Genomic DNA, 13,108 nt, shown 5'->3' on the forward strand with positions numbered 1-13,108 from the left:
ATGCTGTCTAGGTTGGTCATAACTTTCCTTCCAAGGAGTAAGTGTCTTTTAATTTCATGGCTGTATTCACCATCTGCAGTGATTTTGGAGCCCAGAAAAATAAAGTCTGACACTGTTTCCACTGTTTCCCCATCTATTTGCCATGAAGTGATGGGACTGGATGCCATGATCTTAGTTTTCTGAATGTTGAGCTTTAAGCCAACTTTTTCACTCTTCTCTTTCACTTTCATCAAGAGGCTCTTTAGTTCTTCTTCACTTTCTGCCATAAGGGTGGTGTCATCTGCATATCTGAGGTTATTGATATTTCTCCCAGCAATCTTGATTCCAGCTTGTGCTTCCTCCAGCCCAGCGTTTCACATGATGTACTCTGCATATAAGTTAAATAAGCAGGGTGACAATATACAGCCTTGACGTACTCCTTTACCTATTTGGAACCAGTCTGTTCCATGTCCAGTTCTAACTGTTGCTTCCTGACCTGCATACAGGTTTCTCAAGAGGCAGGTCAGGTGGTCTGGTATTCCCATCTCTTGAAGAATTTTCCACAGTTTATTGTGATCCACACAGTCAAAGGCTTTGGCATAGTCAATAAAGCAGAAATAGATGTTTTTCTGGAACTCTCTTGCTTTTTTGATGATCCAGTGGATGTTGGCAATTTGATCTCTGGCTCCTCTGCCTTTTCTAAATTCAGGTTGAACATCTGCAAGTTCACAGTTCATGTATTGCTGAAGCCTGGCATGGAGAATTTTGAGCATTACTTTACTAGCGTGTGAGATGAGTGCAATTGTTTGAGCATTTGTGCAGTAGTTTGAGCATTTTTTGGCATTGCCTTTTCTTGGGATTGGAATGAAAACTGACCTTTTCCAGTCCTGTGGCCCTTGCTGAGTTTTCCAAATTTGCTGACATATTGATGACAGCACTTTCACAGGATCTTTCAGGATTTGAAATAGGTCAACTGGAATTCCATCACCTCCACTAGCTTTGTTCATAGTGATGCTTCCTAAGGCCCACTTGACTTCACATTCCAGGATGTCTGGCTCTAGCTGAGGGTGAGTGATCATACCATCATGATTATCTGGGTCATGAAGATCTTTTTTGTACAGTTCTTCTGTCTATTCTTGCCACCTCTTAGCATCCTCTGCTTCTGTTAGGTCCATACCATTTCTGTTCTGTATTGAGCCCATCTTTGCATGAAATGTTCCCTTGGTATCTTTAATTTTCTTGAAGAGATCTCTAGTCTTTTCCATTCTATTGTTTTCCTCTATTTCTTTGCATTGATTGCTGAGGCAGGCTTTCTTATCTCTCCTTGCTTTTCTTTGGAACTCTGCATTCAAATGGGAATATCTTTCCTTTTCTCCTTTGCTTTTTGCTTTTCTTGTTTTCACAGCTATTTGTAAGGCCTCCTCAGACAGCCATTTTGCTTTTTTGCATTTCTTTTCCATGGGGATGATCTTGATCCCTGTCTCCTGTACAGTGTCATGAACCTCCATCCATAGTTCATCAGACACTCTGTCTATTAGATCTAGTCCCTTAAATCTATTTCTCACTTCCACTGTATAGTCATGAGGGATTTGATTTAGGTCATACCTGAATGGTCTAGTGGTTTTCCCTACTGTCTTCAATTTAAGTCTGAATTTGGCAATAAGGAGTTCATGATCTGAGCCACAGTCAGCTCCTGGTCTTGTTTTTGCTGACTGTATAGAGCTTCTCCGTCTTTGGCTGCAAAGAATATAATTAATCTGATTTCACTGTCAACTATCTGGTGATGTCCACGTGTAGAGTCTTCTCTTGTGTTGTTGGAAGAGGGTGTTTGCTATGACCAGTGCGTTCTCTTGGCAAAACTCTATTAGCCTTTGCCCTGCTTCATTCTGTACTCAAAGGTCAAATTTGCCTGTTACTTCAGGTGTTTCTTGACTTCCTACTTTTGCATTCCAGTCCCCTATGTGGGCACCTCTTCTTAGTATCTTCTAAGGCATGAAGGGCATCTATTTTGGGTGTTAGTTCTAAAAGGTCTTGTAGGTCTTCTGAACCATTCAACTTCAGCTTCTTTAGCATTACTGGTTGGGGCATAGACTTGGATTACCGTGATATTGAATGGTTTGCCTTGGAAATGAACAGAGATCATTCTGTCGTTTGTGATATTGCATTCAAGTACTGCATTTCGGACTCTCTTGTTGACTATGATGGCTACTCCATTTCTTCTAAGGGATTCCTGCCCACAGTAGTAAATATAATTGTCATCTGAGTTAAATTCACCCATTCCAGTCCATCTTAGTTCACTGATTCCTAGAATGTTGATGTTCACTCTTGCCATCTCCTGTTTGACCACTTCCAATTTGCCTCGATTCATGGACCTAATATTCCACGTTCCTATGCAATATTGCTCTTTACAGCATCGAACCTTGCTTCTATCACCAGTCCCATCCACAACTGGGTATTGTTTTTGGCTCCATCCCTTCATTCTTTCTGGAGTTATTTCTCCACTGATCTCCAGTAGCATATTGGGCACCTACCGACCTGGGGAGTTCCTCTTTAAGTATCCTATCTTTTTGCCTTTTCATACTGTTCATAGGGTTCTCAAGGCAAGAATACTGAAGTGGTTTGCCATTCCCTTCTCCAGTGGACCACATTCTGTCAGAACTCTCCACCATGACCCGTCTGTCTTGAGTGGCCCCACACGGCATGGATAAGTTTCACTGAGTTAGGCAAGGCTGTGGTCCGTGTGATCAGATTGGCTAGTTGTCTGTGATTGTGGTTTCAGTCTGTATGCCCTCTGATGCCCTCTCTCAGTGCTACTGTCTTACTTGGGTTTCTCTTACCTTGGATGTGGGGTATCTCTTGACGACGGCTCCAGCAAACGCAGCCGCTGCTCCTTACCTTGGACGCGGGGCAGCTCCTCTCGGCCACGCTCCTGCACCGTCACAGCCACTGTGCTATTTACCCACCATCTATCTATTTTGGGCTTCCCACGTGGCTCGTTAGTCAGGAATCTGCCTGACAATGCAGGAGATGCAGGGGACGCAGATTCCATCTGGGTCAGGAAGATTCCCTGGTGGAAATGGCAACCTATATTCCAGAAAAGAATCCTGTATTCTTGCCTGGAAAATCCTATGGACAGAGGAGCCTGGCGGGCTACATACAGGCCATGGAGTTGCAAGAGTCAGATATAACGTATAGAGACTAAACAATTCAGTAGTATTAAGCAATTCACCTTTTAAAACAGATCTTCAAAACTTTTTTCATCTTGAAAATCTGAAACTCTGTACCTATTAAATAACAAGTCTCCTTTTCTCTCCCCAGCCCCTGGTATCAACCATTCTATTTTCTATGAATTTGACTAGATACCTCATGTAAGTGAAAAAATACAGTATTTACCCTTTTGTGAATTGCTTTTTCACTTAGCTTAATGTCTTCAAGTTTCATCCATGTTGTAGCCTGTGACAGGATTTCCTTTGCTGTGAAGTCTGAATAATATTCCATCATATGCATGACATTCATGTTTATCACTGGTTCATCTTTTGAGAGAGATCTGGGTTGCATCCACCTTTTAGCTATTGTGAATAGCGCTACTATGAATATGGATGTGCAAATCTCTGTGAGATATTGCTTTTAATTCTTTTGGATATATATCCAGAAATGGGATTATCAGATCATGTGTCAGCTGCATTTTTAATTTTTTGAAGAAACTCCATACTGATACACCATTTTATAATCTCACCAACAGTACATGAGGGAGTTCTCCACATCCTTGCCACCCTTGTTACTTTCTGTTTGTGATAGTAGCCACCCTAATAGGAGTGAGGCTGCATTTCTCCAATAACTAGTGATGTTGGGCATCTTTTCATATCCCTGTTGGCCATCTGTACATCATATTTGGGATAAATGTCTGTTCAAGTTCTTTGCTGATTTTTAAATTTGGTTCTTTAATTTTTTATATCAACGAAGAATATCCACAATGATACAAAATGGCTATTCAAGTACTCTTCCCTTTTCCAACCACCTACCTGAAGTTGAATTTTCTTTACCTGTTTCAGCCAAAATAACATATTACCATAGAATAAGTGAAAAAGTAGATATGAGAATCCAGCTGCCTTCTATTAAGTCAGATAATGAAGAGATTTGCAAATGTATAAAACAATGCTACTTTTCACTTATATTTTTGTAAAATATTTTTCACCAAATAATAAAATTTTATGCTAATATTTAATGACTTTACTATTGTTAGTTTTAGGTCAGTAAATATTTTTAAGGGTTCTCAGTTTGTTTAAAAATAATTTTATTTTTGGCTGTGCTGGGTCTTCATTGCTGTGTGCAGGCTTTCTCTAGTTGCAGCAAGTGGGGGCTACTCTCTAGTTACAGTGCCAGGCTTCTCATTGCAGTGGCTTCTCTTGTGGTGGTGGTGAAGGAAATGGCAACCCACTCCAGTATTCTTGCCTGGAAAATCCCATGGACGGAGGAGCCTGGTAGGCTACAGTCCACGGGGTCGCAAAGAGTCGGACACGACTGAGCGACTTCACCTCACTTCATGTCTCTTGTTGTGGAGAACAGGCTCTAGGGCTCAATAGTTGCGGCTCGTTTGCTCCAGAGCACAGGTGCATGCATGGGCTTGGCTGCTCCAGGGCATGTGGCATCTTCCCTGATCAAGGGTGGAACCCATGTCTTCTGCATTGGTAGGTGGATTCTTTACCACTGGGCTACCAGGGAAGCCCTAAGTGTTCTCACTTTTAATCTCTAAAACAGAAAATAATGATAGATATAATCAGTATTTTTTAAAAAGTTCATTTATCCTCAGTAATTTTTAAGAGTATAAAGGATTTGAGAAATTAAAAAGTTTGATATATACTCTGCTAGAAATGTTGAAGAACTGAAAGCAGTTAGTTCAAGTAGCCCAAGATTGGTTCAGAAGAAGACACTTTCTTAGATAAAATAGAAAACAATATGGATCACTAAGAATTTTAATAAATTCTTTCTAGATGGTGATGGAAAGTGGGGATTGGCTGGTTGGTGGTGACCTTCAGGTGCTGGAAAGAATACAGTGGAATGATGGGTTGGATCAATACCGCCTGACACCTCTGGAGCTCAAACAAAAGTGTAAAGAAATGGATGCTGGTATGTAAGCTGACTCTCCTGCATTTGTTAATACTCCTAACCATCCTCTGCTTACAGAATTAAGGATATCAGGAAACAGCATGTTTATAGGTTTGAAAAGTTGAAAACCTTCATCGTCTATTGATATGTCTATTGATATGGAAATCATAAAGCTTAAAGCTTCCAATCATAAAGATATGGAAAGCTTATAAAGTTGAACTACTAAAATATTATGCAGCTATTAAAAAAAATATACACTGACACAGAAAGATACCCAAAGTATATTTGTTAAGTGAAAAAACAAATTTCAGAACAGTATGTATAGAATAATCTTGGAAAACAAAGCAAAATGGGATAATTGCTTTTAAAATCCAAACCTACTTCTGTGTGTAGCAGTCGAAATGTCTGGCAACATGTGACCCAACCTGCCAATGACAGCAGCTACCTCTAAGGATAAAGTGGGGCCAAGGGGGAGGGAAGATTTTCACTTTATGTATTTTGAAAAAGAAAGAAAAAAGTAATAATAGGATGATGGATGATTTTCATATTCTATTTTTGGCTTTTCTGTATTTCCTAAGTTTTGTATAATGGATGTACATTAATCCATTTCATAACCAAAAAGAAAAATTAAGCCTCCCAGGACTTCACCACTATGTTTTGAAGATTTCCATAAAGTGAAGAAGTGTTTTTATATCTTTAAGTTGTTAAGATTTTGCTGATTCCAGAAAATATTCCTCATCAATATTCACACCCCAGGGAAATGAGGCTGGAGCAGGGCACAAGGGGACGGATCAATACCAGCCCCTGCCTGAGCTGTGGTTTGTAAGAAAGGTCTTGGCAACTAATGTGTTCATTTCTGAGTCAGGCTCTCTGTTTAGGGCTTCCTGTGTCCTATCCCTGTCTAAAAAGTCTGGTACTGGTTAGTACCTTTGGAGTAACACCCCTAAAGATCCAGGCGCTTCTCCAGCTGGTTCTTAAAAGCAAGTGGATATACTCAAATTCGTTCTTTTTTATGGCTGAGTAATATTCCATTATATATAGGTACCATATCTTCTTTATCCATTCATGAGTCAGTGGACATGTAGGTTGCTTCCATGTCCTGGCTGTTGTAAACAGTGCTGCTATGAAAATTGGGGTACATGTGTCTTTTTTGATTATGATTTTTCTCGGGGTATATGCCAAGCAGTGGAGTTGCTGGGTCATATACGGTAGATTTATTCCTAGTTTTTTTTAAGGAATCTCCATACCGTTCTCCATTATGGTTCTATCAGTTTACATTCCCACCAACAGTGTAGCAGGGTTCCCTTTTCCCCACATCCTCTCCAGGGTTTCAGTCAGCTCTAGTGAGGTGGATGAACCTAGAGCCTGCTATACAGAGTGAAGTCAGAAAAACAAATATAGTACATTAATGCATGTATATGGAATCTAGAAAAATAGTATCAATGAACCTATTTGCAGGAAAGGAATGGATGGATATGTGGATGTAGAGAACAAACTTGTGTACACAGTAGAGGAAGGAGAAAGTGGGATGAATGGAGAAAGTAGCATTACATATATACACAATCGGGTGTAAGATGGATATCTGGTGAGAAGTGGTTGTGGAGGACCGGGAGCCCAGTCTGGCACTCTGTGATGGACCTGGAGGGGTTGGGTGGGGGTGGTGGAGGGGGCAAATGTATAATTATGACTGATTTTATTGTTGTTTGGCAGAAACCAACACAACATTGTAAAAAAATTTTTTTAATTTAAATTAAAAAATAGAAGAAAAAGCAAGTGGATATAACAAGTGCACTGAATAAACACAGCTGAGTCCTTTTCTGTTCTTGAAGGTATTGCATGTCTTTGATCTTGGTGTTCTGTTTTCATTTCCCAGATGCAGTGTTTGCATTTCAGTTGCGCAATCCTGTCCACAATGGCCATGCTCTGTTGATGCAGGACACCCGCCGCAGGCTCCTGGAGAGAGGCTACAAGCACCCAGTCCTGCTGCTCCACCCCCTGGGTGGCTGGACCAAGGATGATGACGTGCCCCTGGACTGGCGGATGAAACAACATGCAGCTGTGCTCGAAGAAGAGGTTCTTGATCCCAAGTCAACTATTGTTGCCATCTTCCCATCTCCCATGTTATATGCTGGCCCCACAGAGGTAAGCAGTTCCCTGAGCTGGGCTCTGGGACTCACAAGTGCAGGGTCAAGTCTCAGAAAAGCAAGAGCACTTCTGGGATTCTTCTTTATGAGCAGATTCTGACACCTTTTGGTCTCTTTTCTTTATCTGATCTGATTGTTTCCATATAGAACTTGTGGGGCTTCCCTGGTGGCTCAGAGTCTGCCTGCAATGCAAGAGACCCATGTTCCTGGGTCAGGAAGATCCCCTGGAGAAGGGAATGGCAATCCACTCCAGTATTCTTGCCTGGAGAATTCCATGGACAGAGGAGTCTGGCAGGCTACAGTCCACGGGGTTGCAAAGTCAGACCCGACTGAGCCACTAACGCTTTTCACTTTTCATCTGTGAAAATACTAGCAACATCAAATCAAACCTATCATACACTGCCTCTGAGACTCTGAAAGTTGGTATGTGAACGAGGTGGATAATACAGCTTACCTGGGTTATAGGGCAAGATGTATCTAGCCTAATATTTCAGCAGTTACCACTTACTCCTAAGTGATTCACCATGCTCAGTGAGCTACATTAGAAGGGAGACGGTATCTTTAAAAGCTTAATGTCTCCCTTTCACCGTAACACATTGGGCCTGTCAAACAGACTTTCTTTGTTGCACAGCACCACCAGTGTAGTGGATATGAACAAGTTTGCGGTAAGAATGATGAACTGAAAAGGTCATAACACTTTGGAATGCTCCAAGGTGAGTTTAACGAAATATCTTCAACCAGATCAAATTTCCAGGCCGCTAGCTCTCTTCCCTGTCTGCTCTGAGCTTGAAAGAGAACTTGTTTTTAAATCCCAATGCTGTGTTGAAATGGAATCAATGTCTGCATATGAAGTTTAATTAGCTCATTACTGGCAGTCACATGGAATTCCATGGTAAGTGATTGGAGTTTGTAATTTCCCTTAAATTGTGATTTATTTTGAATAGGAAGGAACTGAAAAGTAAAATTCACATAGTTCTGTGGAATAGTAAGATCTGAGTGTTTGTCATCTGTTAGTCTGGAGAGATTATGAAAATATAACCCCAGGTTCTAAGAGGGAAGGTTCTTATCTTTAAAGCTCCTATGTTAATTGCTCAGTCATGTCTGACCCTTTGTGACCCCATGGACTGTATGTAGCCTGTCAGGCTCCTGTTTCCATGGAATACTCTAGGCAAGAATACTGGAGTGGGTTGCCATTTCCTTTTCCAAAAACTCCTATATTCTTCCCAGTAGGACAATACAGATGAGATAAGAGCAGTCTTGGACACCTCACTGACTTTCTTGCAAAATTATTAATTGACCCACATTGCTGAATTACTTTTGAAGCAGAATAAAGGGATGTCTCCATAAACCTGGGCCCAAAGGATTGGCCAGTGATGATCAGCATGTCCTTGATGTGATATTTCCTAGGTCCAGTGGCACTGCAGGGCCCGGATGGTTGCAGGGGCCAATTTCTACATTGTGGGCCGGGACCCTGCAGGAATGCCCCATCCTGAGACCAAGAAAGACCTGTATGAACCCACTCATGGGGGAAAGGTCTTGACCATGGCCCCTGGCCTCACCTCTGTAGAAATCATTCCATTCCGAGTGGCTGCCTACAACAAGGCCAAGAAAGCCATGGACTTCTATGATCCAGAAAGGTAGGTTTTCTGAGGAAAATTCTTTTTTCTTTTTTTTAACTTTAAAATGCCTTTATTTTCTAAAATCTTTGTATCATGAGGTAATAAAGGAAAATTCTTTAATCAACATTTGTACAGCTGGAATGATGAGAGAAAATTCTGGGAAAGCTCCTGGCTGGGCTGACAGTCCCTTGTAAGCTCAGACCTGGTCTTGCACATTGTGTGTGCTCCAATGTTGTAGCACAGCCCCATTTGTGGTAGACGGTCCTTAAGTATTTCCTTCCCAACACACATTCCTTGGGCAGGCTTTGAGTGCCTGGCACATTACATGAAAGGATTGTATACATGGAAAAAGATTTCATGTGTTAATAGAGCACTCAACCACGCTCGGAGCTCACCAAGTAGTCAGAGCTATAGATGATGTGCCCCGTGAACTGAGGTGCAGTGAGCGCCGACTGCACAGCTGCTCCGATTTCCAGGTCTTCTGCAAGTTCCTTTACTGAAGATTTACTGAACCGCTTAACTTAGAAAGATGCAGCATCTTACAGAAAGAAAAAAATATACTCTCAGAACCCATAACGTCCTCCTGCGGTCTTTGAGGTAGATGTTATTTACCTATGCTGAGTTCTTTGTTACTACCCTGTGACAGGCACAACGAGTTTGACTTCATCTCAGGAACTCGTATGAGGAAGCTGGCCCGGGAAGGTGAAAATCCTCCAGATGGCTTCATGGCCCCCAAAGCATGGAAAATCCTGACAGATTATTATGCGTCCCTGGAGAAGAACAACTAAATGCCCTTCAGAGCCAGTTTCTTTTTGAATTGCTCTTTGATTTCTTTTTCTATTTTTGTGATTAGATACTTTTCAATTGCTTCTCAATGATTGATTTCATTTAGTTTATATATATATATATACTGTATATATACCACACACAGTATGTGTGGTATATATACAGTATATATAGTAAAACTGAAGACCAAACTTTAGCAGGTAAAATAAATATTGTTATCATTTTGGAATGAAATTACTTTTCTACTGCATCTGAGCAGTAGCTCCTAGATTTCTTAAAGCTTTGACCATGTGTCTCCTTTACTTGCCAAAAAGTAAAGCATATTTTCCAGCTGAAGTCTTGCCAACTTGCACTCTCCAATGTCATATACCAGTAGAAGAAATCAGATGGGCAGCTTCCTATATAGCTGTCAATGAAAAAAAAAAAGAAAATCTCACCCTAAATGAGTGGTTGCTCATGTCAAGATTCTCCTTTGTTTCCCTCATGCCCAAATCCAGCCTTAATGCTGAGTCTCTTCTGTGCTGATGTATGACCCGACTGGAGAAACCCAATGAGTGAAAATGTGAAGTTAATCTCAGAGAGATATGCAACCTAGTTCTGCCACGAAAATTACATTTGTCTAATAAGAGAAGTCTTTTTTCTGTGAATAACAGAACTCCAGTTAAACACTGACTTTTAATTAAATGGTGACTTTTAATTAAATAACATACAGGGCTTTGATGAAAAGATTTGCACTCAGGCCTCAATCTGGCAATGTTGTGGAGACTTTTCTCCTCTTTGCTGTGGTCATTGTTTTCTATGGAGATGCTGGGCCTATTAACTGCAGTGGCATCGGCTGTGACCAGACACGATTCAGACCCATCAGACTATTGAGCTGCTGGAACCGGACAAAAACATAGGGAAAGTCCAACCTTTTCATCTTACAGGTGACCAGACTAAGATGATCCACAAGCACAGGCTTGCTGAGAGCACTGTAACTAAAGTGCCAAGTTGGCATTTTGGAAGTGCTGGTGGCGCTGAAGGAGCACCCAGCTCTCCTGACTCAGGCGGATACTGTCTACACTGTACAACACAGGGGCTGGGTCTGGTTCCTGTCAACTGCTCAACAAAACTCCTTAAGGGGGCACTTAACCAAGAAGTCTTCTTGGATGCTGAAAGGTCCAGAGTTTTTAAAACCCAGCTGATTTTATTACAGTTGGGAAAAAAAATTTTTTTTCTAAAGACTCAGCATGCTGTTCAGAGACATCCAACCTCTGATGGCTTTACTCTCTGGGAGGCAATCTGGCCCCTTTTGTGTAATTCCTTGTTGCTTAGGAATATATGAAGAAATAGTACCTTTTGTACATAGGTCTCTCTGGAAGAGACTCTGGAAAGAGAAAACTGTGATTTTTTTTTCATTTTTTTTTTTTTAAAGAAAATGCTAATCCAAGCTAATGAAACTTCTTTTGAGAAATAAATCACAATGGCCACAGCAAAGTATGACTGTCTTTAATAGTATTATAGTGCCTATATTCATGTAATCAGAGGTCCTACTGCCTTTTTAAAAACAGCATATTTATTGAAAACATGAGACAATGTAGTGCCTTAATCAATATATTTTGTGAGTTTTTAATATATTTAAAACTGCTCTTCTGCTTGAGTAGTACTTAGTGCAAATGACTATTTCTATGTACAACTGATGCTTATTCTTAATAAATTTCCAAGATAAAGGCTGTCTTTCCTGCCTATCTTTTCAAGGATTGGTTGATATGTGTTGGTCGAAGCCCCTGTGAATTGGTGTAATTGGAGAGAAACAGCAGCTCTTTCAGACCATAATTAAGAGGCTGTTTGCCTCTGTTTGTGTCCTTTGTAAACTGTGCTCTTGACGTGAAGGCACAGGATCTCAGCCAACACTGCAGTTCCTCAGGGACCTCACCCTGGGATTTCAATGCAGCGGGATCTGGTGACCTTTTAGTTTTCCTTAATTTGTTCCCTTTTCTTCAAAGTGCCTCCAATGAGCTTAAGCAGTTCCAGCAGGGTCAGAAGTAGCTATGCTTTTCCACAGCACCCACTGCTCCACTCACCTCAGCAGTTGCTGCTGGTGTAGGCAGAAAGCTTAGCTGTTTTCCACCCCGACTTTCAGTGGCCTTGACACAGGCCTGCAGATTTGGGGTTCTTTCCCTCCTAGAGTCCCTTTGTCTCTTCCGTCTCTGTCTCGAAGGTTTCATGCCAATTTTTGTTCCTGAACTCACTCTAAAAAAAACTGGAATAATAGCCAAATCAAAAATGTGCCTTTGTTACCACTTCCTCTTTCTCTCCAGATCTTTATTTGCTGGCTCCTGGACAAAGTAGAGCAGGGAATGTGTAAGTAGATAAAGACAGAAGTGGTGTTGAGGGAGTAGGCCAGATTGTACAGGGCTGTGTGGAAGGCACATGTGAATCACTCATTTGCTCAGATCATGGTGGACTTACACCAATCAGCATTTGTATCAAGCCTACAAGATTCCTTTCCAACCCATCTTTCTTGCAAGAAGAAACACATCTTAGTGATTTGAGAACAGTAAGTTCACTTTTGTTTTTTCCTCATCTTCTTCCTATTACCTTTTAGGTCTAGTATAGATCTTCAACATACTTTCCTAATAGGAAGGTAATCAGGAAATCAGGTGAGCATAAGAACAATCAATTGTTTTTATGTTTGATGGAACACAGTGCAGCTTTTGTCTTTGAGATTTTGAATGATACAGGTTTCTATTATATATGCATATTCCCATTACCAATAATGCATAAATCATCAAGAATTAACTATATAGTGCTGAAAGAGTAAACCACTAATTTTTCCTTCCCCATGGCATGCATTTAATTCTTTAACCAATATTAACTATTATTGGGCCATTCATTATACATATTACCAATGATTAAAGTGACATACATAAGCAATTCACTCCAAAGGGGCTTAATTTTTTTTTGCTTATATTTTAATTTTATTGAAATTATTACTAAAATAAATGGGCCACTGTCTAGAGTTTGGACATTTTAATTTGATAAAGAAAACCCAGACAAAATAAATACTTTTTTTAATGGAGCTAGGAAAGAGTGATAATGTAAAGAAGTCTTGACAAACTGAGAAACGAATCTTTTACAGGTGAGTCTTCTATTAAATGGTTTTTCGATGCCTTATCTTTTGTTACTCATGTACTCACCCCTCCCTGCCAAGCTATTACCGTATCCATAGATTTACTAATTTGGATTAACTGTAGGGAAGACCAGTTTCAATTAGAAATCTAAATTACAGAATGTTTTTAAAAAATAATACAATTTTATTACCTTCAAATATATAAGCCACAAATGGGCACAGCTTTTTAAATGTCATAACATATATTTGTAATTGCTGGCATCAGTAATACAAACTTTATTTGGTAAAGTTCTTCCATATGGTTGGCTTGTTTCAGAAACTCAAACCTGCTCTGCACTTATTTTACTAAATAACATTTGTTA

The 13,108-nt window shown here is 40.4% G+C and overlaps 1 protein-coding gene across 8 annotated transcripts in view; it reads left to right on the forward strand.

Moving 5' to 3' along the window:
- Positions 1 to 11,343, forward strand: part of PAPSS2 (3'-phosphoadenosine 5'-phosphosulfate synthase 2) — an 84,300-nt gene extending 72,957 nt beyond the window's left edge. For 2 of the 8 annotated variants that reach the window (XM_043924968.1, XM_043924969.1), the window contains exons 9-12: positions 4,971 to 5,106; positions 6,959 to 7,227; positions 8,637 to 8,866; positions 9,495 to 11,343. In XM_043924968.1, the coding sequence (XP_043780903.1) occupies positions 4,971 to 5,106; positions 6,959 to 7,227; positions 8,637 to 8,866; positions 9,495 to 9,636 (777 nt within the window). In that variant the 3' untranslated portion in view covers positions 9,637 to 11,343. The remainder of the gene's footprint in view (positions 1 to 4,970; positions 5,107 to 6,958; positions 7,228 to 8,636; positions 8,867 to 9,494) is intronic. The other 6 variants (XR_006345240.1, XR_006345241.1, XR_006345242.1 and 3 more) reach the window with 6 other exon arrangements.
- Positions 11,344 to 13,108: the final 1,765 nt, after the last annotated feature.

Source organism: Cervus elaphus, chromosome 15 (genome assembly GCF_910594005.1).
Source record: "Cervus elaphus chromosome 15, mCerEla1.1, whole genome shotgun sequence".
In the NCBI taxonomy this organism is placed as follows: domain Eukaryota; kingdom Metazoa; phylum Chordata; class Mammalia; order Artiodactyla; family Cervidae; genus Cervus; species Cervus elaphus.